At 41.4% G+C, this 27,361-nt stretch overlaps 1 protein-coding gene across 43 annotated transcripts in view; it reads right to left on the bottom strand.

Moving 5' to 3' along the window:
• The window catches only part of KIF13A (kinesin family member 13A), a 222,455-nt gene that overhangs the window by 15,314 nt on the left and 179,780 nt on the right, over nt 1–27,361 (bottom strand). For 28 of the 43 annotated variants that reach the window (XR_013533669.1, XR_013533671.1, XR_013533670.1 and 25 more), the window contains 14 exons: nt 27,151–27,324; nt 24,036–24,187; nt 21,221–21,353; nt 20,886–21,032; nt 15,640–15,678; nt 13,542–13,641; nt 11,245–11,371; nt 9,420–9,475; nt 7,125–7,249; nt 6,674–6,850; nt 5,849–5,941; nt 5,549–5,701; nt 3,846–3,923; nt 696–743 (listed from right to left, as the gene is read on the bottom strand). Coding sequence is in view for 37 of the 43 variants with exons in the window: in XM_035294815.3 (XP_035150706.1) it covers nt 696–743; nt 3,846–3,923; nt 5,549–5,701; nt 5,849–5,941; nt 6,674–6,850; nt 7,125–7,249; nt 9,420–9,475; nt 11,245–11,371; nt 13,542–13,641; nt 15,640–15,678; nt 20,886–21,032; nt 21,221–21,353; nt 24,036–24,187; nt 27,151–27,324 (1,602 nt within the window). In the remaining 6 variants the exon portion in view is untranslated. The remainder of the gene's footprint in view (nt 1–695; nt 744–3,845; nt 3,924–5,548; nt 5,702–5,848; nt 5,942–6,673; nt 6,851–7,124; nt 7,250–9,419; nt 9,476–11,244; nt 11,372–13,541; nt 13,642–15,639; nt 15,679–20,885; nt 21,033–21,220; nt 21,354–24,035; nt 24,188–27,150; nt 27,325–27,361) is intronic. The other 15 variants (XM_078368231.1, XM_078368238.1, XM_078368232.1 and 12 more) reach the window with 1 other exon arrangement.

Here is a 27,361-nt window from a genome sequence, read left to right as displayed (position 1 = left end):
GCAACGGTGTGATCTCGACTGCAGCCTCCACCTCCTAGGTTTAAGTGATTCTCCTGCCTCAGCCTCCTTAGTAGCTGAGACTACAGGTATGCACCACTACTCCTGGCTAATTTTGTATTTTTAGTAAAGATGGGGTTTCTCCATGTTGGCCAGGCTGGTCTCAAACTCCCGACCTCAGGTTATCTGCCCACCTCAGCCTCCCCAAGTGTTGGGATTATGGGTGTGAGCCACCATGCCCAGCCCTTTTTCTTTTTTTAAACGGACAGGATCAACCAAGTAAGCCCCAGAGATTTCAAAAGTTGTGGGAAGGGGCCGGGTGCGGTGGCTAACGCCTGTAATCCCAGCACTTTGGGAGGCCGAGGTGGGTGGATCACGAGGTCAAGAGATTGAGACCATCCTGGTCAACATGGTAAAACACCGTCTCTACTAAAAATACAAAAAGAATTAGCAGGGCATGGTGGCACGTGCCTGTAATCCCAGCTACTCGGGAGGCTGAGGCAGGAGAATTGCCTGAACCCAGGAGGCGGAGGTTGCGGTGAGCCGAGATCACGCCATTGCACTCCAGCCTGGGTAACAAGAGCGAAACTCCGTCTCAAAAAAAAAAAAAAAAAAAAAAAAAAAAAGTTGTGGGAAGATCCCATAACTTTCCAGACTGAGATTCTGCTGAAAACCTAACCATGCTCATAGGTGCACACCTTATCATCTTCATCAAAGCCAGAAAGGTCTGGTCGGCTGGAAGAGACCTAAAAGAGAAGAATGGTTTTATCAATGTGGTTAATATATTTAATGCTTCTTTTTATGTAAAGAAACAATGTCACAGTTGAAGCCTGTATTATTCATTCTTCTCCTTCTCTTTCTTCCCTCTCCAGGAATAGTGACTACCCTCAATTTGGAGTTTATTATTCCCATACAAGTTTTATATATTATATGTGTATATACTCATAACCAATAGTTAACATCATTTTGCATATTTTATACTTTGTATCAGCGATACCTTACTGTATATGGTCTTATTCAACAGTCTAGTCAAGTATTGATATGTGTACTATTTTTAGTATCATTTCGTTTTAAATATGACTTGTATATGTATGAGAATCTCTAGAGTATGTATCTAAGGCATGAAATTTCTGGGTTGTACATGAGGTATGAATACATTCTGACTGCTTTTCCATACAGATTTTAGAATCAACTTATCAAATCTTACAAAAAATTCTGCTGATAATTTATAGATTAGCTTAAGGACATGCCAAGTTTTTGATACTGTGAATTCTAATCAATGAACATAATCATTATTTTAGTTTAGTCCTTTTTGCTGATAGCTGTATTTAGGTTTCTTATTTGTTCTTGATTCAGTCTTTATAGGAAATTTCCGTTTTATTTAAGCTTTTACGTTTATTGGCATAACATTATTCATAGTTTACTCTTATGATGTCTGAATTTCTGCTTTTTCTAATTTCTGCTTTTTCTAGACTAATAGCCTCCTTTTAATTCCCAGTAATATTTATAACTTCTCTCATATTTTCTTTTCTTCCCCAATCAATCCTAACTAGAAGTCAGGTCATTTGACTAGTCTTTTCAAACGAGCTGATTTTCAGCTTTGTTGATTATTTGTTTTTATTTCACATACCTCTGTTCTAATATTTATTATTCCCTTCTTTATATGAATTTATATTTCTTTTTTTTTTTTCTGAGATGGAGTCTTGCTCTGTTGCCCAGGCTGGAATGTAATAATCTTGGCTCACTGTAACCTCTGCCTCCTGGGCTCAAGAGACTCTCCTGCCTCGGCCTCCTGAGTAGCTGGGATTAGCCACTATTCCTGGCTAATTTTTATATTTTTCAGTAGAAACAGGGTTTCACCATGTTGGTCAGGCTGGTCTTGAACTCGTGACCTTGGGTCCACCTACCTCAGCCTCCCAAAGTGCTGGGATTACAAGCGTGAGCCACCACGCCTGGCTATATTTCTGCTCTAATATTTCTTTATTTCTTAATTTGAATGTATTCTGATTTTTTCCCTAAATTTAAACAATTTTATCTATAAATCTCTATGAATCTCTAAAAGATAAGGAACTCCCTTTCCCTTTTTAAAAATCATAACCACAATACCATTATCACATCTTAAAAATTTAAGTGATTCCTAAATACTATCAATTATACAGTCAGTGCTCAAATGTCTCATAAACGTTTAACTTCACAGTTTACTTTGAATCAAGATGAAAATAGCTCATATATTGCAATTGGTTGATATACCGCTTAAGTCTCTTTGAATCTGAGTTTTCCCTTTTGAAAGTTTATTTGTTATAAAAACAATTAAATTTAAATTTATTTTGAAAAGCTAGGTCATTTGTTCTGCATCGTTTCCCATGGTCTGAATTGTGCTGATTAAATCCCTGTGGCATCATTTAACATTTTCCTCTGTCTTCTAAATATTAGTAGTTTAGAGTCTCTCTCTCTCTCTTTTTTTTTTGTAAAGAGACAGGGTCTTGCTCTATCACCCAGGCTGGAGTGCAGTGGTGTGATCATAGCTCACTGTAACTTTGAACTCTTGGGTGCTACTGATTATCACGTGTCAGCCTCCTTAGTGGGACTACAAGTGTGTGCCACCACATCTGGTTATTTTAAAAATATTTTTGTAGAGATCGGGTCTCACTATGGTCCCGAGGCTGGTCTCAAACTCCTGGCCTCTAGCAATTCTCTCTAAAGTCTTGATCAGGTTCAGATTAAAAAAAAAAATTATATATATGTTTGGATCACTTCATAAGCAGTTTTTCTTTACTTTTTAAGCTAGATGTTTACCTAATTGTTTTTACTCTGCTTTTTAATATAAGCACTATAAATTTCCTAACAGTAGCCCTCACTCTCTCATTTTTTCTACGGTCTGGTATTCTGCTTTATCCAGAATTACAGGGAATTTAGGGTGAAGAATTTCTATCTAAGTACCACTTTAACTGCATCTCACAAACATTGATCGATGTATCATTTTTATTCTCATTTAGTTTTAAATACATCCTAATTTCCATTATAATTTCTTCTTTGACAGCTGAGTTCATGAAAAGTGTTTTTCAATCTATAACTATATGAGTCTCTCATCTATTTCTAATAAATGCATTGTGGTCAGAAGAAGTAATCTGTGTGATAATGATTACTGGGATTTGCTTTGTAACCCACTATAGGACATTTTTGTAAATGTTCACTATGTTTTAAATAATTTTCTGGCAATTCTGGAGAATAGGAAGGCTGTGTTTTTCCTTGGAAAGACCTTACTTCCACTCAGCTGCTTCTGGGAAGTGGCTACTTTGAAGTGGTCTATGCACTAATCTGTCCTATCTGTCTGTGACAGTGTTGCCCCTGCTAGAAGCATTTTCTGTCAATTGGATTTTCTAGATGAATTGGTTGAGAAAAATAATCAAAATGGTCAAAGGAACTCCCAGAGTGCCTACATGCAGTGGCTGACTCCCTATCACACTGATGGCGGCAGACTCAGCTCTACCCGGGTAGCTAGAACAGACACAAAAACTGACCCTGGAATAGCCAGGACCTACGGACTCGGCTGCCAGGATTCTTAGCTGACTCCACCATCTCTAACCAACTAGACTGAATTTATATCTTGAGGAACTTCTTTCAAGGAGATAACCTGTTGAACAGGAATTTATAAGCTCGAACAAATGGCTCGGTCTTAGACAACTGTGCTTCCTGGTGTGCATCCCTGGTACAGAGAAGTAGGCCACACTTTGGGATGCCCACACCAGTGCCATAAGCTCTCTTGCCACTGTGTGAACTCCACCTTCCCCCACCCCAGATCCTGAGACGTGTCACACAGGAGCAGACCCTTGGCAGGATGCACTTACATTATGAACATTTGGTGTACTGAGGCTCCTCCGAATGTGCCGGGCTTTGGTGGAAAGTGCTTCTTTGACCGTGACGGCCTGTAAACATAATAATTTGAAAATAATACCTTTTTTTTTTCTACCAGAGATGGAGTCTCACTCTGTTGCCCAGGCTGGAGAGTGCAGTGGTGCGATCTTGGCTCACTGCAACCTCTGCCTCCCAGGTTCAAGCAATTCTCCTGCCTCAGTCTCCCAAGTAGCTGGGACTACAGGTGCATGCCACCATGCCTGGCTAATTTTTTTTTGTATTTTAGTAGAGACGGGGCTTCACTATGTTACCCAGGCTGGTCTCGAACTCCTGAGCTCAGGTAATGTCCTTAAAGTGCTAAGATTACTGGCGTGAGCCACTGCACCTGGCCAATACTTTATTTTTTATTCTATTTCTAAAAGTAACATATGTTTATTTATGGATTTAAATATAGACTACTTCAGTTTTACATACACATACATTTATAAAACTGGGATATTATTTTACCCACTTCTTATTTGCTTAACAATTTATCAAAAAACATTTTTTTAAAGATAAATAAAACTGCAGGGTGTGGTGGTTCATGTCTGAATCCCAGCACTTTGGGAGACTGAAGCAGGTGGATTGATTGAGACAGGAGCTTGAGACCAGCCGGCCAACATGGTGAAACCCATCTCTACTAAAAAATACAAAAACTAGCTGGGCATGGCGGTGGATGCCTGTGGTCCCAGCTCCTTGGAAGGCTGAAGCATGAGAACTGCTTGAACCTGGTAGGCAGAGGTCGCAGTGAGCTGGGATTGTGCCACTGCACTCCAGCCTGGGTGACAGAGCAACTCTGTCTCAAAAATAAATAAATAAACAAACAAACAAAACCAGGAAAACAGCAAAATGAAAGACATTTATGTTGCGAAATTTTTATACAGGTGGACAGAGGAAATGTAGAAGAGAGACCGCTAACTCTCTATCTCACTTGCAAAATGACAACAAAGTGTGATGCTGTTTGTATTTTACTCATGCAGCAATTCAGGTGGGATTTCCATTAAGGAAAACACCGGAGAGGATCAGTTTCACTGACAGCACCTCTGAGATAGGATCCGTCAGATGCCTTTTTTCTGACAGATGCCAATCACATTCCTCCTATTAATCAACACGCACCCTCCATAACGTCAGCTGTCACTCCTATGAAATGACATATCTCGTCTTACAGTTCCATTACTTCATGGATTATTTTCACTTGAATGTCCTGTTGTCACCCCAAAATTAACCCAGGTCTAAAAACTAGGGAGATAATAATAGTCTGTGATTAAGCATATGGGCTTTGGAGTCAAATTATTTGGCTTTACATCTGACTTTGAATCTCTTCCTAGCTGTGTACCCATGAGTGAGTTAGCTAACTTCTGTCAGCCTCAATTTTCTCATTTAAAAATGGGGATTTCAACAGTACTTATCTCAGGGGGTTATCTCGAAGATTAAATAAAATATCTACATGACTCAGACTCAGTGTTTGGCAAATAGGAAGTATTCAGTAAAAGTTAGTCATTATTTTTATTACTGTTTTGCCAGAATCCTTTCAATGAGATGGCTGCTCAAGTGCTCCTTCTCTGATAGATTTAGTATTTGGTAAATAAATTCATGTCTGTCCATTGTGGGTGAAGGCTGGTGATTTCATCCTTGGTCCAGATATTCAGTTACTTGCCTGCCGGAGCCGTTCAAGACTCAGAATGTTTTCCACCTGCAGCACACCCCGAGTGTACTTCTCAATGTACGTCTCCCCGTCTGACGTGCCTTCATTTTCACTCCTTGCTGCCAGGAGAGCCAGTGTTTCCCGGTCCTCTATCTCCTCAGTTGCCTAAAAGGACAGGAAGGAAATGACAATACTTTGATGTGAATATGTTTTCTTCCAAAATGTGGTGAGAAAATGTTTTAGAAGTCTGGAGAATGATCACATTCTCCATTATTTATATATTGATATTTTTTAAAGTAGCATATATTTTACCTTTGGTATATTGGATACTATTTCATAAGTTACGCCACAGGAATAAACTATGTTTTTCAGGGATATTCTCCTCTTCAAACTCTGCGTGAAACTCTGGTTAAAAAAAAAGCTGAATTAAGCTATATGACAAATATAAGTGATTTTATATTTTACAAATTATAAAAGCATTTTGAGTTACTATGTTTTTGATAGGCACAATACCCAGCATAAGAGAAAAGAACTGAAGCTAAGAATCCCTATCTCCAATCCCAAGGGGTAGTGACGTCCAGCTGTTAGTTGGGAATTAGACTATAGAATCTGCAGCATGTTCACGGTTTCTGTGGTTGCTTCTCTTTCCCATCCGTTGCCTTCCTTTGATCTCTCCAGGGTTTAATCAGTCTTTCTTGAGAGGCCAGAACAACATCGGAAAGGATCAGTTTCACTGACAGCACCTCTGAGATAGGATCCGTCAAAGCAGTAGGATAGAGATGTGTTTGGAGTCTGCCTCTTTCCCTGGTTTTGTCATTTACCTGCTTGGACCTGGCACTTAATCTCTCAGCCTCAGTTTTTCTACTTTTCAAACAGTGAAATACCACAGCTCGACTGCCTGTTAGGATTACACGTCTCCAATCAGTCAAGGTGAAAATGCCCTTACTGGATGACATTGACCTCTGCTATCCTAATGCCCACTATCTTGGATAAATGAGAATTGGACTATAACTTGGCCAGGACGGTCACATTTTGCACATCCCCTGCATTAGCACCACAAAACACTGCTTTGTGATAGAGAGAGGGAAAACAGTTTGAGCTCAGAGCCAGAATGGCAGAATCAGGCCTTGTTATTACCTGCTTGTTGTAAATATTGGCTGCAATCCGTTTTCGTAATACTAGCTCCATAGCAGCCGGGTGGCTGAGCTGGACTGTGGTTTTCACAATTAGGTAAATCCTTTCATTCTGTGGCGTGACCCTATTCAAGTGAACAGAATCATGCACCGAGGAATCCCAAGAGGCTGTGACTGAAACCTAAGAGTGGGGGAAGGAGGGGGAGATGGAAATAAGACACAAGTCAGGCGTAGCAGTTTTACAGGGCATACAGGAGAAAGACAATAAATTCAACTCACTGTAATCCAACAGATTTCTTTCCTCACCTTTTTTGAACAGCAACACCAATGTTCTATTTTTTAAAGTACCCAGTCTTTTTCCCCAAGGCAAACCACTGCAGTTTACTGGGAAAACAGGCACACAAGGCGTGTGTGTTAATCTGAAGCCCTTTCAGAGAAGCTCGGGGGTTAATTACCTCATCGTCACTGTGTTTTATGATGGGCAGGTAGAAAAACTGGCTGCCATGCTCCTTGGGCAGGATGGAGTTCACTCCGGATGCATGGGGGCCGACAAGCTGCTCATTGGCACTGAGGTCATCCGCTAACCACATCCAGGGCACAGACAAAACAGCAGGGGGTAAGTCAGTTTTTAAGCAAACACCAAAAATTTAAATATATGCCTTTTACAGTTGAAGTTAACATATAACACGTTTAATTTTTTCTTCCATTCCTTAACCTGCATTTGCTACAGAGACACCGAGACTCACAACAGTTTTTTCTTTTTTAAAAATTTATTTAATAGAGATGAGGTCTTACTATGTTGTCTAGTCTGGTCTTGAACTCCTAGGCTCAATTGATCTTCCTGCCTAGGCCCCGCAAAGTGCTGGGATTACAGGTGTGAACCACTGTACTTGGCTTTTTTTTTTTTTTTTTTTTTTTGAGACAAGGTCTCGCTCTGTTGCTGAGGCTGGAGTGTGGCCTGATCATAGATCACTGTAGCTTCAACTCCTGGGCTCAAGATCTCCTGCCTCAGCCTGAGTAGCTAGTACATGCCGCTAGGCCTGATTAGTTTGAAAAATTTTTTTGTAGGCATGGAGTCTAGCTTTGTTGCTCAGGCTAGTCTCCAACTCCTGGACTCACGCAGTCCTTCTGCCTTGGCCTCCCAAAGCCCTGGGATTACAGGCATGAGCCCATTGTGCTCTACAGCTTTTATTCTTTAGAAATACAATAGGAGTTGGCTGGGTGCAGTGGCTCATGCCTGTAATCCCAGCACTTTGGGAGGCCAAGACAGGTGGATCATGAAGTCAGGAGTTCAAGACTAGGCTGGCCAAGATGGTGAAACCTTGTCTCTACTAAAAAACAACAACAACAAAAAACCCAAACCAAACCAAAAACAAAAACAAATAATGATAGGAGCCAAAAAGTTGCCTTGTGAGTCTCCTATAAGATGGAATGAATATATTCCATCATTGTCTCAGGAGCAAGTATGTTCATTAAACAGATCTTAGAGGCTGGGTGCCGTGGCTCATGCCTGTAATCCCAGCATTTTGGGAGGTCAAGGAGGGTGGATCATGAGGTCAGGAGTTCAAGACCAGCCTGGCCAAGATGGTGAAACCCCATATCTACTAAAAATACAAAAATTAGCCAGGCGTGGTGACAGTTGCCTGTAGTTCCAGCTACTTGGGAGGCTGAGGCAGAGAACTGCTTGAACCTGGGAGGTGGAGGTTGCAGTGAGGCCTGGGTGACAGAGCAATACTCTGTCTCAAAAACGAAAAACAAAAACCCTTAGAATTTTGTCACTTTCTGATGTCAATTCCTCCTGTAAACTGTTGTTAGGTTTGTTGTCCTACCTAATAACTTACCATAAATTAGAGATTTTAGCATTTAATTATCAATTTAGAATCAAAGTTCTGAGTACTTGGGAGATAATATGAAGAGTATCTTCTAGCGTCCCAATGTCCCATCCGATATGGGGTTTCACCCTTCACAAATCTCTGTAAATGGCCAACCAGTCTTTGTTTATATGCCTCCCATGACAGGAAACTCACTATCTTATGAGGCATACATTTGACATCCAGGCTTTAAAAAAAAAATTATTCATGTGAAGAGCCAAAGCTACCCTCCCTGTGTCTTCCATCCATCCACAACTGGGCTTCCTTCCAGAACAGAGGTTTTCAGGCTGTTTTGAGGAGCCCTACGGCCCGGCCAAAGGGTCTGCCAGGGGCCTGCCCACTGCTAACTCAGCAACTCTGCTGTTGTTTTCTACACATGGGATTCCATTTAATAATTCATTTAGAAAAGGATTTTACTGCTAAAGCACACTGGAAACCACTGTTCTAGACTTGTCCAGGATCCATCTAATTGCCACATGAAGGACTACCCTTAAGGCAGGGTTATACTGTGATCATTTCTGCCATCAAAACTATTTGAGGAGCAGAGTGAAGGGCACGAGTCAGAAATGGAGATTCATAGGCCCCTGCTGAGCCTAAAGGCTCAGAATCTCTGGGGTGATTACTTTTCAGGGGAATTTCTTTGTCTATTGTTTCAGTGTAACTGCTCTAATGCTCTTGCATGCAGTTCTCAATCACCCTATGTTCTCCTTTTTCGATTAACTATACACATACCATGCTTATATATTTGATTAGAACAAAAATGTCACTTAATTTGGCACATGAGTGATTAGAAGTGATTTAAGGATCAAAATAATGTGAGTCTGAACAGATTACAAACCTTAATTAAATATAATAATCTCTGTGACTTTGTCTACTTACCATTCAAGTCGAGAAAGAGAACTGGTATGTGGGTTTCCATTCCAGGAGGTGGGATCCTAAATTTAATAACAAAATTTAATCATAACAAAATACGTATTTTACATCTTATTAGCTGATAAAACACCACAGAGCTGTGGAAGCAAAGAGAACCACAGCAGAGATGCAGTTTCCACTAGTGAAATACTTTCATATTTCTTGACTTCCTTGTAGACATAAATCATGGGAATTAGATGAATTATATAAAAGAACTTCCAGTTATATGAGTTACATGTAATTAATTGCAACAAAGATTATTTGAAGCCTTTCTAAAAAGAATTCCAGTGAGAGGGAAAGGGAAGGGGATGTTGTTAGGGTGGTGACAGGGGACAGGATCTGAGCCTAGAGGAAGGAAACAAAGCTCAAAGGTGGACAGAAAGAAAGATGTGAAAGGAGGCAGGCATGTGTACAGAAGAGACCGATCAGTGCTTTATCAAAAACTGGCCCAGGGACAGGTGTGGTGGCTCCTGCCTGTAATCCCAGCACTTTGGGAGGCCAAGGCAGAAAGATGGTTTGAGGACAAGTTCAAGACTAGCCTGAGCAGCACAGGGAGAACTTGTCTCTACAAACAACGACAACGACAACAACAAAAACTAGCCAGGTGTGGTGGCACATGTCTGTGGTCCCAGCTACTTGGGAGGTGGGAGGATGGCTTGAACCTGGGAGGTCAAGGTTGCAGTGCATCAAGATCACACCACTATATTCTAGCCTGGGAAACAGCGAGACCTTGTCTCAAAAAAACAAAACACTGAAAAAACCAACTTGTCCAGCTGCATCAGAACCACCTCAGAGGCCTCTTAAAGAGTCCCTTTAAAAATGCAAATTCTTATTTAAAACAATTAAAAAAGAAGAATCATGGGTCCGTCCTTTCTCTTCTGAATCAGAATAACTAGGGATGAGACCCAGGCTTACATGTTACAAGCACTCAAGATGATCTGAACTTTGAAAACACTTCATATAAGAGAGAATGAAGTAAGGAGAAGAATTGTCTATAGAGAGGGCTTTAAGGGCCAGAACAAGATTGGGGTGAGCAGGCTGTCCATAAGAAGTGGCTGGCAGAATTACTGCAAGAGACCTACAGTACTCCAGCACGACAGCAGCATCTGCAGGGAGAAACATGAGCTTACAAATTATATGCCTGCAGATTCAGATTCAACATATAATGAAATTGATTACATTTCCATTTATCATTAGAGATGCAGGTATTATCATTAATGTTTCTATGCTGTGTTCAAAAGGAATCTGATTTTCTCTTAAATGCCTTGGACATATGATAATAAAAATGAGAATGAGAATGAGCAGCAGCAGCAGCAGCAGCAGCTAGGATTATTGAATGGGCATGAAAGGTATTTTATATACATTATAATATACAAGATAATATTTTCATATATAAGGTATTATATATACATTATCTCTAATTCTCACAATACTACCAAAAAGGTAGCTCCACTAATACATTTTCTGCCCTCTTCAAATACTTTCCAGACAAAATAAAAGAATTTCTGGAGATCAGGAAACCATGTCTGAGTTGCTTATGCAGAAGAATAGAGGAATAGGGTATGTGATTCCTGGCCAGGTAATCAATGCTCTCTGGCTTCCTGTGGGAGAAAGTTGGCTTCAGTGGGAAAGGAAAAAAGGGATGGAAGCACTAGAGATGAGTGAACATTCCCTAAGCAGCTCAGCTGGTTGGCATTTGCTGTGACAATCCTGGAAAGTCTCTTGCATGGCTCTTGCCACAGGTGACCTGTGCCATCTCCCCAGGTCTGCACAGAAGGAAGGGCAGCCTTACCAGTCGGCAGGTGCCCCAGGAATCCCACTGCCTGGGGCAGGCACCAGCACAGCATTCCTTTCCTCGGTTAGCCCTACCCACTGCTCCACAAGCTGGGCTTCCCTCTCAACATCGTCCTCTGTTTTCTCTGCAGAACAAAATGAGGGATTAATGCCAACAAGAGAGAAAGTACAACTTCTCCATTTACAAGGAACAGATATCAGCCTGGGCAATATAGTGAGACCCCATTTCTACCAAAAAAAAAAAAAAAAAAGCAACAGCTGGGGAGGGTGGTGACATACATGCCTGTAGTCCCAGATACTCAGGCAGCTTGGTGGGAGGATCACTTAAGCCTAGGAGTTCAAGGCTGCAGTGAGCCATCATCACATCACTGCACTAAAGCCTGGGCAACAGAGTGAGACCCTGCCTCAAAAAACAAGCAAAGAAAAACAATAAACAGATTTCATTTAGTGCTATCTGTAAGTGGCTTAAACATCTGCTACGCCCCTTAAATGGAGTTAAGCCTGTGAAGTTCAAGCAAGAGGATGTATAGGGAGCTGAGAGGGGCTGTGACACCAATTTTAGAAACTGTAAGCCAGAAATAGCAGAAAGAGCATTGGAACAGCAATTAGAAGACTCAGGTTATTTTACGGTTCTGTAATTTGGGGCAGTTATTCAACAAGTCTCCCCAACCTGTCAAATGGGGATAACAGAAGTCGTGTCTACTTCACATACTTGCTGGAAGGATCAAATGAAATATGGAGGTGACACTACTTTACAGAACCATATGTGACTTTACAAAGACAGAGGATTAAAAAACACCAAAGGCCAGACACAGTGGCTTACACCTATAATCCCAGCACTTTGGGAGGCCAAGGTGGGCAGATCACCTGAGGTCAGGAGTTTGAAACCAGCCTGACCAATATGGTAAAACTCCATCTCTATTAAAAATACAAAAATTAGCTGGGCATGGTGTTGGGTGCTTGTAGTCCCAGCTACTCAGGAGGCTGAGACAGGAGAATTGATTGAACCTGGGAGGTGGAGGTTGCAGTGAGCTGAGATCGTGCCACGCACTCCAGCCTGGGCGACAGAACGAGACTCTGTCTCAAAATAAAACAAAACACACCATATACCTTACTCTGTAAAATCACCTTCATTTTCCTTGAGGCTTATCATGAAATGGATTTTATTTGATATACTTTGAAATCCTCTTACTCATAATTCAATTCGGGGGCTCCCTGGGTACAGTCAAAGTGACTTTTCATTAGCAGCCTGAGCATATACACAAAGCAACACCACATGTTGAGCCAAGATGTTTTCCTGAGGGAGACTTTTTGCTAGCTTCTACATGAAATGGATTCACATGCATGATGTGTTCTTTGGTGCAGAACCAACCACAGTGAGTAGACCATGATGTCTGGATGAGAGACTAAGGATTTTAAGTGCATATTTCTATCTAGAATCCAAGTGGCCACTGCTACCATTAGCAAGCTGCACCCTTGGATGCATAACTTGCTTACGTATCCAAGGGTGCAGCTTGCTTATGGATGGATAACAGCATTATTCACTGGGTGGCAGTGAATGGCGTTGCAGGGACCACACTGAACCAGCTGAGTGCATGTCAATGGCCCAACAGTGGATAGGTGCTGACCTGCTAAGTGGTTTGATTTCAGAAGTGACCCTTTGGCTGCTGTATGTCGTACGTCCTGGTGCCCAGAATATCTCATATTGACATACTGGTATCAATCACATTTGTGTCCATCAAAATGAAATGTGAATTTGACATGTAATGTCACAGTTTTATGACGTAGCTCAGAGTTTTATAAAAACGTATTACTTTCAAATTTGGAGGCTGAAAACCAACAACGTATAATATAACGGACTAATGTCTATAATTGTTACAAGTTCACAAAACTAAACAGGCTGGGTGCAATGGCTGACACCTGCAATTCCAGCACTTTGGGAGGCTGAAGTGGGAGGATCACTTGAGTCTAGGAGTTTGAGATCAGCCTGGGCCACAAAGTGAGAACCCCCCCATCTACAAAACATTTAAAAATTAGCTGGGTGTGGTAGCTCATGCTTGTAGTCTCAACTATTCAGGAGACTGAGGCAGGAGGATCTCTGGAGGCCAGGAGTTCAAGGCTGCAGTGAGATATGATCCTAGCACTGACTCCAGCTTGGGTGACAGAGCGAGACCCTGTCTTAAAAACAAACAAACAACAAAAATAAGATACTACTGTCCAATTAGGGGACGAAAACAACCTACTGCCGTGTGTAAAAGAGAAAAGCTCCTCCCAAAAGAGTTTGATCTCACATACCTGTTTTATTGCTGACTTTTTTTATCTGTTCATCCAAGTATTCTCGCCGTTTAATGAGTGCATCTGACCACCTCTCTCTTACGCAGTTTAAGTCTTCTTCCTAACATCAGGGAGGGAAAATATTTTCCTATAGACTCCGCATAGAAAAGGATTTCTTTTTTTTTTTTTTTTTTAAAAGATGTTTAAATCGACTAGGGAACTTTTCAGTGGGAAAAGACATTGAACATTGCCATGTGATTAATATGCAAGAAAGCAGAGAGGCATCAGTAACACTGCATGCTGATCAAGGATGCTCTTACCCAGAGCATCAGAGCTCCTGGATCTCCAAAAGGATAATTATACTTAAAAGCAAGACAAGCTCAAAGTATACCAGCTGTCCGATTTTGTTTACTATGTGTGTATGTAAATTTAAATTGCAGCTATTCATTGCAGGATTTGTGATCCCAAACAGGACAGCACGAACAGAGCCCAAACCAAGTAACAACTAATGGAATGGAAAACGACAAGCATTTTCATAGCTCATAGTTCAGTAGTCTGATAACAGATTTTCTGAAATGCAAAGAATAGGTCAGCAGAAAACTTTTCAAACTCGCCACAAACATTTTACTTTCAACCACCACCGTGAGACTAACCAAAAATCTCCCATGCAAACCCCAACATGCAGTCAGCCATGCTTTAAGAAATCCTCTATGCAGCCACTGGACTGCACTGTGAAAAACGTGCCAGGAAGCGCACAAACAGCCGCAGGACGTTAGTCAATGGCATTGCTGAGATCCAAGGGGATAATGATATTTCCCTGAAAGATTTTTCTTCATGGAATTACGAGTAGGGAAAGAAAACCCATCAATTCTATTAAATATGCTCTTTGGCTTGCCTAATTCCAGTTTAAGACTTAAGATGTTACATCAAGAATAGATACCTAGGACCTCTGAAACTTTACCTACAACGTAAAGTTTATCTACATTTTTTTTTTTTTTTCTGATTTGGAGTTTTGCTCTTGTCGCCCAGTCCAGAGTGCAGTGGTGCTATCTCAGCTCACTGCAACCTCTCCCTCCTGTGTTTAGGCGATTCTGTTGCCTCAGCCTCCAGAGTAGCTGGGATTACAGGCGTGTGCCACCACGCCCAGCCAAGTTTTGTATTTTTAGTAGATAATGGGGTTTCACCATGTTGGCCAGGTTGGTCTTGAACTCCTGACCTCATGATCTGCCTGCCTTGGCTCCCAAAAGTGCTGGGATTACAAGCGTGAGCCACCACGCCTGGCCAATGTACCCACATTTTACATCTAGGAAGGCACACTGAGAAAACAACCTTTGAAGATGTGTGTGGAGAATCTGTACAAAGACTGGGAACCAAAAAGCTTCATCTTGGTTTGCTGCTTTGACCATTTCTACATAACCCCACATTCCGTGGTATCAGGCCAGTCAGAGCTGACAAGGTACAATCTCAGTTTGCATATCTGTATATTTTTTCAAGATTTCCAACCAGGAAAAGCTGAGATTTAAATTCTACAGGTTATGGAGAACTAAGTATGGCCCTAATGAGGGAAGAAAGCTGGCTAAACAAATCACAATTACGTGCGTAAAATGTCTTCAATATTCCTATGCAGCAAAAGTCTTTTAAAATAAAATGTCATATTACAACAATATTAGCTCTTGGATGTAAGGAGCAGAATACATGTTAGCATGGGAAAGATAAGAGTCTCTAAAAGATTGTGGACGAATAACTGCAATATTTTAAGATCACCCATTTTATTTATTTACTTATTTATTTTTGTGGGAGACTGGAGTTTTATTATTACTGAGATCAGCCTCCAGATCATCATCCATTTTAACACAGGGACCATGATCTTGCTTAGCAATAAGCCAGTAAATTGAGATGGCATAGCAAAAAGGCAATTATTCGATTACAAATTGTGAACTGACAAGGAAACCTATAGAAATAGTATTGCGTTTGATTACATATAAAGCAAATCAAAAGCAAGTGAAAAACTGCATATTCTCGCTCCAGGACCCTCCTTCCTCCTCCCTGGCTCTGCTTTGCAAATGCTGGCAATTAGCAGTAGCTGTGCCCCATGCCGCAGGATTGACAGTAGCAATACCTGATAACTATCCATATCATCACCATCCTCATCATCTCTCTGGTAGGAAAAAATAAACACAAAGGACATGCATTTTGTTTTTCAAACAGCATACAGGGAAAATAATTCTTTAAGCTTTACACATTAAAATAACATAAGCATAATAAAATATTAAATCGAACCTCAAAAAGGGATAATGGATTTAATTCACTTGTCTATAATTTAAAGAATTTTTTACATAAAGAAAAGAGTCAGTGAAACATAAAAACTTGGCTGGGCTCATGCCTATAACCCCAGCATTTGGGAGGCCAAGGCAGGAGGCTCTCTTGAAGCTAGAAGTTTGAGACCTGCCTGTGCAACATAGCAAGACCCCATCTGTACAAAAATTTTTTTTTTTTTTTTGAGATGGAATCTTGCTCTTTGGCCCAGGCTGGAGTGCAGTGGTGTGATCTCAGCTCACTGCAACCTCCGCCTCCTGGGTCCCGGTTCAAGCAATTCTCCTACCTCAGCCTCCCAAGTAGCTGGGATTACAGGCACGAGCCACCACACCCAGCTAATTTTTGTAATTTTTAGTAGAGACAGGGTTTCACCATGTTGACCAGCCTGGTCTTGAACTCCTAACCTCGTGATCTGCCTGCCTCGGCCTCCCAAAGTGCTAGGATTATACGTAAGCTCCCATGCCTGGCCTGCACAAAAAGTTTGTAAAACTTAGCTGCATTTGTAGTGTGCACCTGTAGTCCCAGCTACTTACTAAAGAGGGAGGATCACTTGAGCCGAGGAGATGGAGGCTGCAGTGAGCTCTGATCACACCACTGCACCTCAGCCTGGTCAACAGAGCAAGACCTTGTCTCCAAAAAAATAAAATGAAATAGGGCCAGGCATTGTGGCTCACGCCTGTAATCCCAGCACTTTGGGAGGCTGAGGAGCGGATCATGAGGTCAGGAGTTCGAGACTAGTTTGGCCAATATCGTGAAACCCATCTCTAGTAAAAATACAAAAATTAGTTGGGCGTGGTGGTGCGTGCCTGTAGTCCCAGCTACTTGAGAGGCTGAGGCAGAAGAACTGCTTCAACCTGGGAGGCGGAGGTTGCAGTGAGCCCAGATTGTGCCATTGCACTCTAGCCTGGGCAACAGAGAGGGACTGCATCTCAAAATAAATAAAATAAAATAAAATAAACATAAGAAATCTCTTAGCTGGGGATAGGAACCAACATCGAACCAGGCCTTACACCATTGTCATACAGGTGATATATATTTTGGGGTAGACTATTTGAGATTTGAGATAGGCTTAGGAAGACAGAATGGCAAAAAAGATTCTTTTGCCCAATCTCAGTTTGAGCAATGAGGCAACTAAGCCTTAAAGGACGAAATGATTTAACCTTAGGATCACACAAATAATGGCAGTAAGAACTGTAAGCCACGCCTGTATGAGGTCTCTAACTTCAGCTGATTTCCCTGATGAAATCATCCCAGCGGAAAGCTGGGGAAACCTCAGGCTATATACACACAAGAGTCTGTACTACACTGTCAAAATAAAAGCACAGCATAGTATTTGGAATATAAGGATTTGTCAGTATTCTCTATTGACCATAAAATCACTTGAGAGAATCACAACTGTTTCAAACACCACAACATTGTAAAATAACTAAAGAAAGTAACAATTTTTGCAAAAACATTTGGCAAAATAATCTCGTTGAAAACAAAAGGGCCTTGGTTGAAACAATTTTCCTTAGAAACAAGAATCAAGAATCCCTTAATTTAAGAGTTGTGACTACAAAAGTGCTTTAAGAATATAGTCAGCTAGGCATGGTGGCTCACACCTGTAATCCCAGCACTTTGGGAGGCCAAGACAGGTGGATCATGAGGTCACAAGGTCAAGACCATCCTGGCCAACATGGTGAAACCCCGTCTCTACTAAAAATACAAAAATTAGCTGGGCGTGGTGGCGCATGCCTGTAATCCCAGCTACTCAGGAGGCTGAGGCAGGAGAAATGCTTGAACCCAGGAGGCAGAGATTGCAGTGAGCCGAGATCACACTACAGCACTCCAGCCTGGTGACAGAGCGAGACTCTGTCTCAAAAAAATATGTATATATGTATATATATATATATATATATATATATATATATATAGTCAAAATTATTTTCATATATACCTCAAAATGAACAGCTTTTTTTTTTTTTTTGCTTTGGTCATTATCAGTTATATGACTTATTAAATGTAGTCCTAATCTTGAAGTAATTTATCTTGAATGAATACTTCCTATTAATGTAAAATAACAAATAGCTCTAACTTATTATAACTTTTTAAACTAAGGAGGTAATTGTATTCACTGAAAACTGGCCTAAGCATTCATGATGTAAAGTTGTCGCAAAATCAGCATATTCTGTATTGGTTTCAGCTACTGCATCAGAATAACTCTTTTTTTGCATCAGAATAATTCTAAAGCACTGTCTCAATAACAAAAACACTTAACAGACATCACCTGCAACATGGCAGCAAAGAAAAAAAAGCCTTTAAAATAGCTACAGTTCAAATTTCAAGAGCATATAGCACTGGGGAGAGGCTAATATTTTAAAGTTTTCAATTTGACAAAAATAAGTTTTAACTCAGAGGTAGAGCTTTTTTCTTTTCTTTCTTTCTTTCTTTTTTCTTTTTTTTAGAAAAAACTACAAATAGTTGCTGGGCATGGTGACTCACACCTGTAATCCCAGCACTTTGGGAGGTCCAGGTGGGTGGATCATTTGAGGTGAGGAGTTGGAGACCAGTCTGGCCAACCTGGTGAAATCCTGTCTCTAAGAAAAATACAAAAATTAGCTGGGTGTGGTGGTACATGGCTGTAATACCAGCTACTTGGGAGGCTGAGGCAGGAAAATCACTTGAACCAGGGAGATGGAAAAAAATGCAGTGAGCTGAGATCATGCCACTGCACTCCAGCCTGAGTGACAGAGTGAGACTCTGTCTTAAAAAAAAAAAAAGAAGAAGAAGAAGAAGAAGAAGAAAAAAAAAGCACCAGGTACGGTGGCTTACATCTGTAATCCCAGCACTTTGGGAGGCTGAGGTGGGTAGAACACGAGGTCAGGAGTTCAAGACAAGCCTGGCCAAGATGGTGAAACCCCACCTCTACTAAAAATACAAAAATTAGCCAAGAGCCTGTAATCCCAGATACTCAGGAGGGTGAGGCAGGAGAACCGCTTGAACCTAAGGGGCAGAGGTTGTAGTAAGGTGAGATCAAGACACTGCACTCCAACCTCGGCGACACAGTGAGACTGTCTCAAAAAAGAAAAAATTGATCCTTGGAATCTTCCTCAAGGGAGAACATTTAGTTGATGATCCACATGCTTCAGGTCACCGTTTGGAACCCACAATGTTTTTACTGGACATCAGAGATTTATTAAGCCACAAAATTTTACTGTGGAAAGAGACCTCGGAGGTTTATTAAGTCTACCTCATCATGTTGGAGAAACAGGAACACAAAGTTTAAATCATCTAGTCAAGACAGCCATTTAGTAATGCTGAACTAAACTTAAGACCCAGGTCTCCTCACTCCAGGTCTAGTGTTCTTCGACCGTGCACCCACGAAGAAGTTGATGGCTAAATGAAGGACTGAACTGGTATGAGAATACCTACAACCCCATTTCCTGCTGCACGGGCTGCACCACACACAAGTAGAAGTCTGGTGGAGAAGCCTACCAAACCACAGCAGCCCTGTCCTCGAACCTCCATTCATACTCTGAATGAAATGTGGACAGATGTTCCGAGCTAGAGGGAATTTTGGGCTTGAAGGGAAGGCAGCATCTGACATAGCTATTACTGCCTTGAAGTTGAATAGTCTGTGCACTGACTTTTGGCTTCCAGAAAAGTCTCTGCCTGAAAGCAATGAAGCCAAAAGGAAACTGAGATAGAAGAGAAAACATCCTCAAGTTTGGCTGGGCTTAGACTCAGACTCCACAGAGGAGAAATGTTTTTTCCTCGGCATGAGAGGGAGAGTGCTCTCAATCACATGTGGGGGTGAGCGAGGCAGATTTAACAGTGATTCTCCCTGGTTCCTAACTCATATCTGGTAGTAAACTGGGGACTCAATGAAGCACATTCATATTTTCAGGCTACTGGGGGACAAGTTCCTAATTTTTTTTTTTTTTGATAGTATTACTTTGTCACCCAGGCTGGAGTGCAGTGGTGTCATCCTGGCTCACTTGCAGCCTGTCTCCAGGGTTCAAATGATTCTCATGCCTCAGCTTCCTGAACAGCTGAGACAATAGTCATGCACCACCACACCTAGCTAATTCTTTGTATTTTTAGTAGAGACAGGGTTTCTCCATATTGGTTAAGCTGGTCTTGAACTCCTGGGCTCAAGAAATCCTCCCCACCTCAGCCTCTCAAAGTGCTGGGATTACAGGCATGAGTGACTGTGCCTGGCCAAGTTCCTAATTTTAGAAATTCTTTTCACGGAATACTGAGTAGCTCTGACTGATAATATGATCAATTCTTAGAGGTTTTCATGTTTTTAAAAATGAGAATATAATGTTTAGGAAAGGAAGATTTAATGAACAAAAATGATCATAAGGACACATTTTAACAATAAAAGAAGTAAAGCTTTCAAAGAGCTGGTTAATTATGACAGTGTATGAAAATAATTTTACACTATAAAGTGGCCAGGTGTGGTGGCTTACGCCTGTAATCCCTGCACTTTTGGAGGCTGAGGTAGGAGGATCACTTGAGTCCAGGGGTTTGACTCCAGTGTGGGCAACAGAACGACACACCCTTCTCTACAAAAAATAAAAGAATCAGCTGGGTGCAGTGATGCATGTCTGTAGTCCTAGCTACTTGGGAAGCTGAGGTGGAAGGACCGTTTGAGCCCAGGAGGTGAAGTCTGCAGTAAGCCATGATCATACCACTATACTCCAACCTGGGCAACAAAGCAAAACCCTATCTTAAAAAAAAAAAGTGGATCAGGTCAGGCAGTAATGCCAAAGATACAACATATTTCAGGCCAGATATAAAATAAAATCTGCCTAACGTAAATGACTACTATAGCATTATGACGTGTGTGTTTATAAATAAAATTATTATTAATCAACACTAAGCAAACAGATTTTAAAGCTAAAAAAAGGGCAATGGATGGAAATGTGAACTGGGGGAAGACCTGTGGTTAAGGCAAGGAGTTCTGTTATATTTGCAAAAAGGTCCGCATCAGAGATCATTAAGTGCCTTATTTCTGCATTAACCAAGCTTTGTTAAATACTATTTCAAGTCTGCTTGTCTTACCTGGTAACTGTCCAGCCCTCTCTGGAGTTTGGTGGACCTGGCAGTTACACAACCGATGGCTACTGACAGGATGGCTTCAACCATAAGCGGCAGTGTCCCTGAATGCTGCACAGGTGATACCGTGACTTGCACTCTACGGGAATGACCCTGAAGAGGGTGGGCAGGCGTACGGGTGCCAGGAATAATAATAAAGAGGGATGGGAGAAGGAGATAAAGAAGGAGAAAAGGATTAGAGAACAAAGATACAAATAGTTAGAAAATTCCCAGAAACTATGTGTAAGAGTAGAACAGAGAGAAAACATTAAAAAAAGAAAAAACCAAAACAAACTCAGTACCTGTCTCAGTTGAAAGATGCCTCCTGTGTTGACATCTTTTGCCTGATGAAGTTCTACTGCAGCATACTCCCCTAACTCATTCAATTCTAGTATGGAGATCCACATTTCTATTCTCCGAGTTACTTCATTCCACCTGCAACAGTCCAATAAGCAAGAGCATCATCGTCCAGGGAGGCTGCTGGTAATAAGCCATCATTCACTGAGCACTTACTATGTGCTAGGCACTGTGCCATGTGTCTCATAGAAGTCATTTCCTTATTTAACTCTCAAACCCACCCGGTCATATAGGTTCTTTTTATTTATTTGTTGAGTAGAGTGAAATGCCTAGATCTTGAGTATAGAGTTCAATGAGTTTTTAGAAATGCGTATATGACTGTAACCCACCCCATCATCTCAGAAACTTTGCTCATACCCATTCCCATTCAATCCCACACTCCTATAGCAACTGCGTTAACTGAGAGATTAGTTTTGCCTGTTCTAGAACTCCAAATAAATGGAATTACACATTATGTACTCTTGTGTCTGGCTTCTTTCATTCAGCATAATGTTTCTGAGATTCATCCAAATAGTTTTTCTCTTTTTTAATGCAGAGTAATACTTTATTTTTATTTTTTATTTTTTTAGATGGAGTTTTGTTCTTGTTGCCCAGGCTAGAGTGCAATGGCACCATCTCGGCTCACTGCAACCTCCGCCTCCCAAGTTCAAGTGATTCTCCTGCCTCAGCCATCTGAGTAGCTGGGATTACAGGCACACACCACTGCGCCTAGCCAATTTTGTATCTTTAGTAGAGATGGGGTTTCTCCATGTTGGTTAGGCTGGTCTCAAACTTCCGACCTCAGGTGATCTGCCCGCCTTGGCCTCCCAAAGTGCTGGGATTACAGGTGTGAGCCACCGCGCCCAGCCTGTAGAGTAATACTTTTTTTTAAATGAATGACACCAATTTATCCCCATTGACTCACTGAAGGATATTAGGTTATCTGCAATTTGGGAATACCATTAATAATGATGCCACGAACATCATATAGGCCACGTGCAGTGGCTCACACTTGTAATCCCAGCACTTTGGTCTCCTTTTATACCCAGGCACAATACTAAACTTCAGCATGTTATTAAAGGTTTGACTTAGAATTTTTCTTTTGCCAATTAGCACCAAGAACAGAGGCGAAAAGGAGGAAGACACATTCCATAGTAAGAGTTCTATAATGTACAGATTTGAATGGATCATAACTAAGAACAAAGCCAAACCATTCAGTTGCCTTACCTACTGTTAGGAAGTTGTTCCTCTAACATTTACACTGGGAAATCAGGCTCCCATTATACTAACAGGCAACAATAAACCATCTACCTTAATAGTCAAAGTCTCACGTTCTAATGGAAGGGGGTTTGATGAAGTTGACAATCAACCGAGGACACCATGGAAACATTCCAAGCCTTTATGGTGGGAGGAAGGGATATTTGTACTGTGTAGCATGAACAACTCTCCCCAGATTTAGTGTTACGTCAAAAGGAAACTATGTAAAAACAAGTTAACAAATTTAAAATGATTATCTGCAACCCTATTTGTCATTAACAGTCACCACTAGCTCTTAGATGAGAACCAATAGATTTTTATAGTCCTATAGATTTTGCCCAACAGAAGTAGCACAAGGAGAAGTTACAGAGTACAAATGTATACATAACTAAACCTATTTTAGTTACTAAACCTTTTTTTTGGAGACAAAGTCTCGCTCTGTTTCCCAGGCTGGAGTGCAGTGGCACAGTCTTGGCTCACTGCAACCTCCATCTCCCAGGTTCAAGCGTTTCTCCCGCCTCAGCCTCCTGAGTAGCTGGGGTAATCCCAGCACTTTGAAATGCTAAGGCAGGTGGATCACCTGAGGTCAAGAGTTTGAGACTAGCCTGGCCAACATGGTGAAAACCCATCTCTACTAAAAATACAAAAAAATTAGCCAGGCATAGTGGCACATGCCAGTAATCCCAGCTACTCGGGAGACTGAGGCAGGAGAATCGCTTGAACCTGGGAGGTGGAGGTTGCAGTGAGCCAAGATCGCACCACTGCACGCTCCAGCCTCAGTGACAGAGTGAGACTTCATCTAAAAAAAACCAACAACAACAAAAAACCGATTGTGTACAACTCTATTTGTGGACTTACCTTTCCATTTATCTTGGGTAAACACCTATGAGTGGGATTCTTGGGTCGTAAAAGAGGAGAATGATCAACTTAACAAGAAACTAGCAGTTTTCCCCCAGACTGTAGCTTGTATATTCATTTTCATAGTGGTCTTTTGATGAGCACAAGCTTTAAATTTTGATTAAGTCAAACTTAAAAATTCTTTTCTTCTATGGTTAGCACATTTGGCAGCCTTTCTGAGAATATTTGACTATCCCAAAATCCTGTGTTCTTCCATAATCATTATAGTTTAAGCTTTTGTATTTAAGGTTACATATGATTCATCTCAAATTAATTATTTTGTGTATGGTGTGAAGTAAAGAACAAGGGTGATTTTTCTCCACACAGAGATGCAGTTGTTTCAGTCTGATTTGTTGATATGACCCACCATTCCCCACTGAATTTCTTTGGTGCCTGGTAGTTTCTTTCATCATTCTCATTTTACAAAGGAGGAAACAGGCTCAGAGAAGTTAAATAACTTGTCTGAATTAACAACAGCAGACCCAGAGTTCAAAGCCTGTATTCCGTGCCCCCCTCGCTTTTTCTTTTTTTTTTTTATGAGCAGCTTCCTAGGCCAGAGTAGGCTCAGAGACTCTGCTCAAGTCCTAGTCTTAACCTTGTATCTAAAGTGTGCACCCAAGTACAAACCTGTCATGCAGTGTTCTTGTCTTAGCATGAAGAGAATCGACCTCCCAGATGGAGCTGCCATTTCCAGCGCACCGGTGGCCCCACACTTCAATGGCCAGTGCTCCATCTGAAATGAACTCCAGGAATTCTTCTGTTACATTCACCACGTAGTCCTGGGATACGTGGGGGAAAGCAGAAGAATTATGCTTAAAGGAGTCTGTGAAATTTCCTTTTGAACTTTCAACTGTTATATAGATTTATTTTAGAGTATATTAGCCTGATTTAGATTAAATCCATCTCTTCTGTTTTACAGAAAACCACAGAACATTAGATCTGAAAGGAAAATTGGGAGGTCATTTAATTCATCCCGTTTCTTATATAAATAAAGAAAATGAAGAAAGCAAATTGTCCAAAGTCATATTGTTTGCTAGTGGCAGAGCTGACTCCACATTCTCTTACACTTGGCTCACTCTCAGTTCCACAGGACCACTCTGAGTTTCAGCTGGCAAAGGCTAACTCAATGAATTGTTTCTTGCCATGGCTTAGGAGAACAACAGAATTAAATTTTATATGGTTATCTTCATGACTCTATGCTCTTGCTCTTAAGCTTTTCTACCCTATTTGCTTTCAAAAACATAAACAGGTTGGGCACAGTGGCTCATGCCTGTAATCCCAGCACTTTGGGAGGCCAAGGCAGGAGGATGGCTGGAGCCCAGGAGATAGTGACCAGCCTGGGCAACAAAATGAGATTCTGCCTCTGCAAAGTAAAAATGAGCTGGGTGTGGTGGTGCCTGTAGTCCCGGCTACTCAGGAGGCTGAGGCAGGAGAGCTGCTTGAGCCCAGGAGTTCAAGGCCTGCAGTGAGCCGTGATTGTGCCACCGCGTGCCTGTAGTCCCGGCTACTCAGGAGGCTGAGGCAGGAGAGCTGCTTGAGCCCAGGAGTTCAAGGCCTGCAGTGAGCCGTGATTGTGCCACTGCGTGCCTGTAGTCCCGGCTACTCAGGAGGCTGAGGCAGGAGAGCTGCTTGAGCCCAGGAGTTCAAGGCCTGCAGCGAGCCGTGATTGTGCCACTGCGCGCCTGTAGTCCCGGCTACTCAGGAGGCTGAGGCAGGAGAGCTGCTTGAGCCCAGGAGTTCAAGGCTTGCAGTGAGCTGTGATTGTGCCACTGCACTCCAGTCTGGGCAAGAGAGTGACACATCGCCTTTAAAAACAAAAACAACCCCAAACAGATGGTTGTGTGGAAGTGAATGAATACTGAACTGACTGAGATGGGTGGCAAATCACCCCGAAAAATGAAGCAGGCAACGAGCCAAGCTAATTTTCTTTCTATTTAGTCTCTCAGTGGAATCTCAGGTGGAGACATCTCTTATGACACTAATTTGCAGAAACAGCTGTGTTATATTTATTTAACCACATACTATCTGCTTTTTAGTCTATTTTATTTGAAGATAGAACCAGAATTTAAGAAGAAAAAGAAACTTGGTGATCAACTATAATCTATACGTTTTAGAGATGAAAAAATTCTAAGATCACAAGAACCCAGAAGCTCTGGGACTAGCATTTATTAAAAGAGCTGTCAACCAGGACACACTTAAAATCCAGATTTCGTCTTTCTAAACAAGCAGCTTTGTGGATTCAAAGATGGGGAGGCCGGGTGCGGTGGCTCATGCCTGTAATCCCGGCACTTTGGGAGGCCGAGGTGGACCAATCAAGAGGTCAGGAGATGGAGACCACCCTGGCTAACATGGTGAAATCCGTCTCTACTAAAAAAAACAAAAATTAGCCAATCACGCCTATAATCCTAGCACTTTGGGAGGTGGAGGCAGGAGAATTGCTTCAAGTGGGGAGGCGGAGATTGCAGTGAGCCAACATTGGGTCACTGAACTCCAGCCTGGCAACAGAGTGAGACTCCGTCTCAAAAAAACACAAAAGAACAAAAAACAAACAAAAAAAGAACGATAGACGGGGAGTATTTAAAATAATATTCAGAGAACAACAAAATATGATTAATAAATAGTTTTAGGAACAGACTTGGTGAATACAGATAAATATAGGTTATTTGTTTTCAGAAAAACTTGACAGCCTTTACCTATGTGAAGTTTTGTAGGTGGTGATACAAATTAGTTTTCTAAGTGTAGAACCAGAAAGAATAAGCGTGATTTGCAAAAGAAGGGGTCTTCAGTATCTATGAAGGGTTGTCTAAGGAAAAGCAAAATTACAGAGAGGATGGTCTTTCAGAAATGACTTGTCAGCAGTCCCTTGCAAAAACTAGGAAGAGCATGTGATGTCTCAAAGGAGATCCAACCGCATTCACCATAAATTCACCTTTCTCATTTTATATTTTCTCATATGATTTATGAGAAAATCTATATGAAACATACCATATCACTCATATGATACATTAGAATGTAATGGTATATTCAGAAGAATGACATGCATAGCAACTTACATGTTAAGATGTGCATGTTCAGAAATACGTTTAATGTGATCCCATTTTTATATAGCTTTTTTTTTTTTTTTTTGAGATAGAGTCTCGCTCTGTTGCCAGGCTGGAGTGCAGTGATGTGATCTTGGCTCACTACAATCTCTGCCACCCGGGTTCAAACTATTCTTCTGCCTCAACCTTTGGAGTAGCTGGGATTAGAGGCGTGCGCCACCACGCCCAGCTAATTTTTGTATTTTTAGTAGAGAAGAGGTTTCACGGTATTAGCTAGGATGGTTGTGATCTCTTGACCTTGTGATCCTCCCACCTCAGCATCCCAAAGTGCTGGGTTTACAGGCATGAGCCACTGCATCGGGCCTTGTCCAGCATTTTTAAAGAAGTTATGTGCGTGTGATGTAAAAGGGTGTAGGTACATATGTTACCGTATGCATACAGAAGATGTAGAGCAGAGAAAAAAGTTTAATGAAATATGTAGCAACCTGTCACTGGTGGTTTATATCTTCGGGAAACAAGACTGTTGGATTTTATTTTAAATATTTCTAAGCTGTTTACATTTGTAATGAAGTACACTTCTGAGGTTAAAACATCTAATAAACACATTATACTTAAAACAAATGCTCATGGGGACAATCGATTGCTGAACTGCACCCACTTCTTCTGATCCTACACAGCTCATTTGGTAATGGCATTTGTACCTTACAGTGGGAGAAGGTCACTGTGTACTGGGCATCCTTGGACTGTGGTGAAGGCACCTCGGGGTCTACCACTGGGGCAGCAACTGTAGACTCACACTGGTCCCAGAATGTGTATTGACAGAAGACAAAATTTGAGAGGTTTAAGGGCAGCCCTGTTGCTTCTTTAATTTTTACCTGAAGAGATAAACAATACAAATAAAACTCCAATAAA

Source organism: Callithrix jacchus, chromosome 4, assembly GCF_049354715.1.
Source record: "Callithrix jacchus isolate 240 chromosome 4, calJac240_pri, whole genome shotgun sequence".
In the NCBI taxonomy this organism is placed as follows: domain Eukaryota; kingdom Metazoa; phylum Chordata; class Mammalia; order Primates; family Cebidae; genus Callithrix; species Callithrix jacchus.
This window is presented reverse-complemented; position numbering and strand designations above follow the sequence as displayed.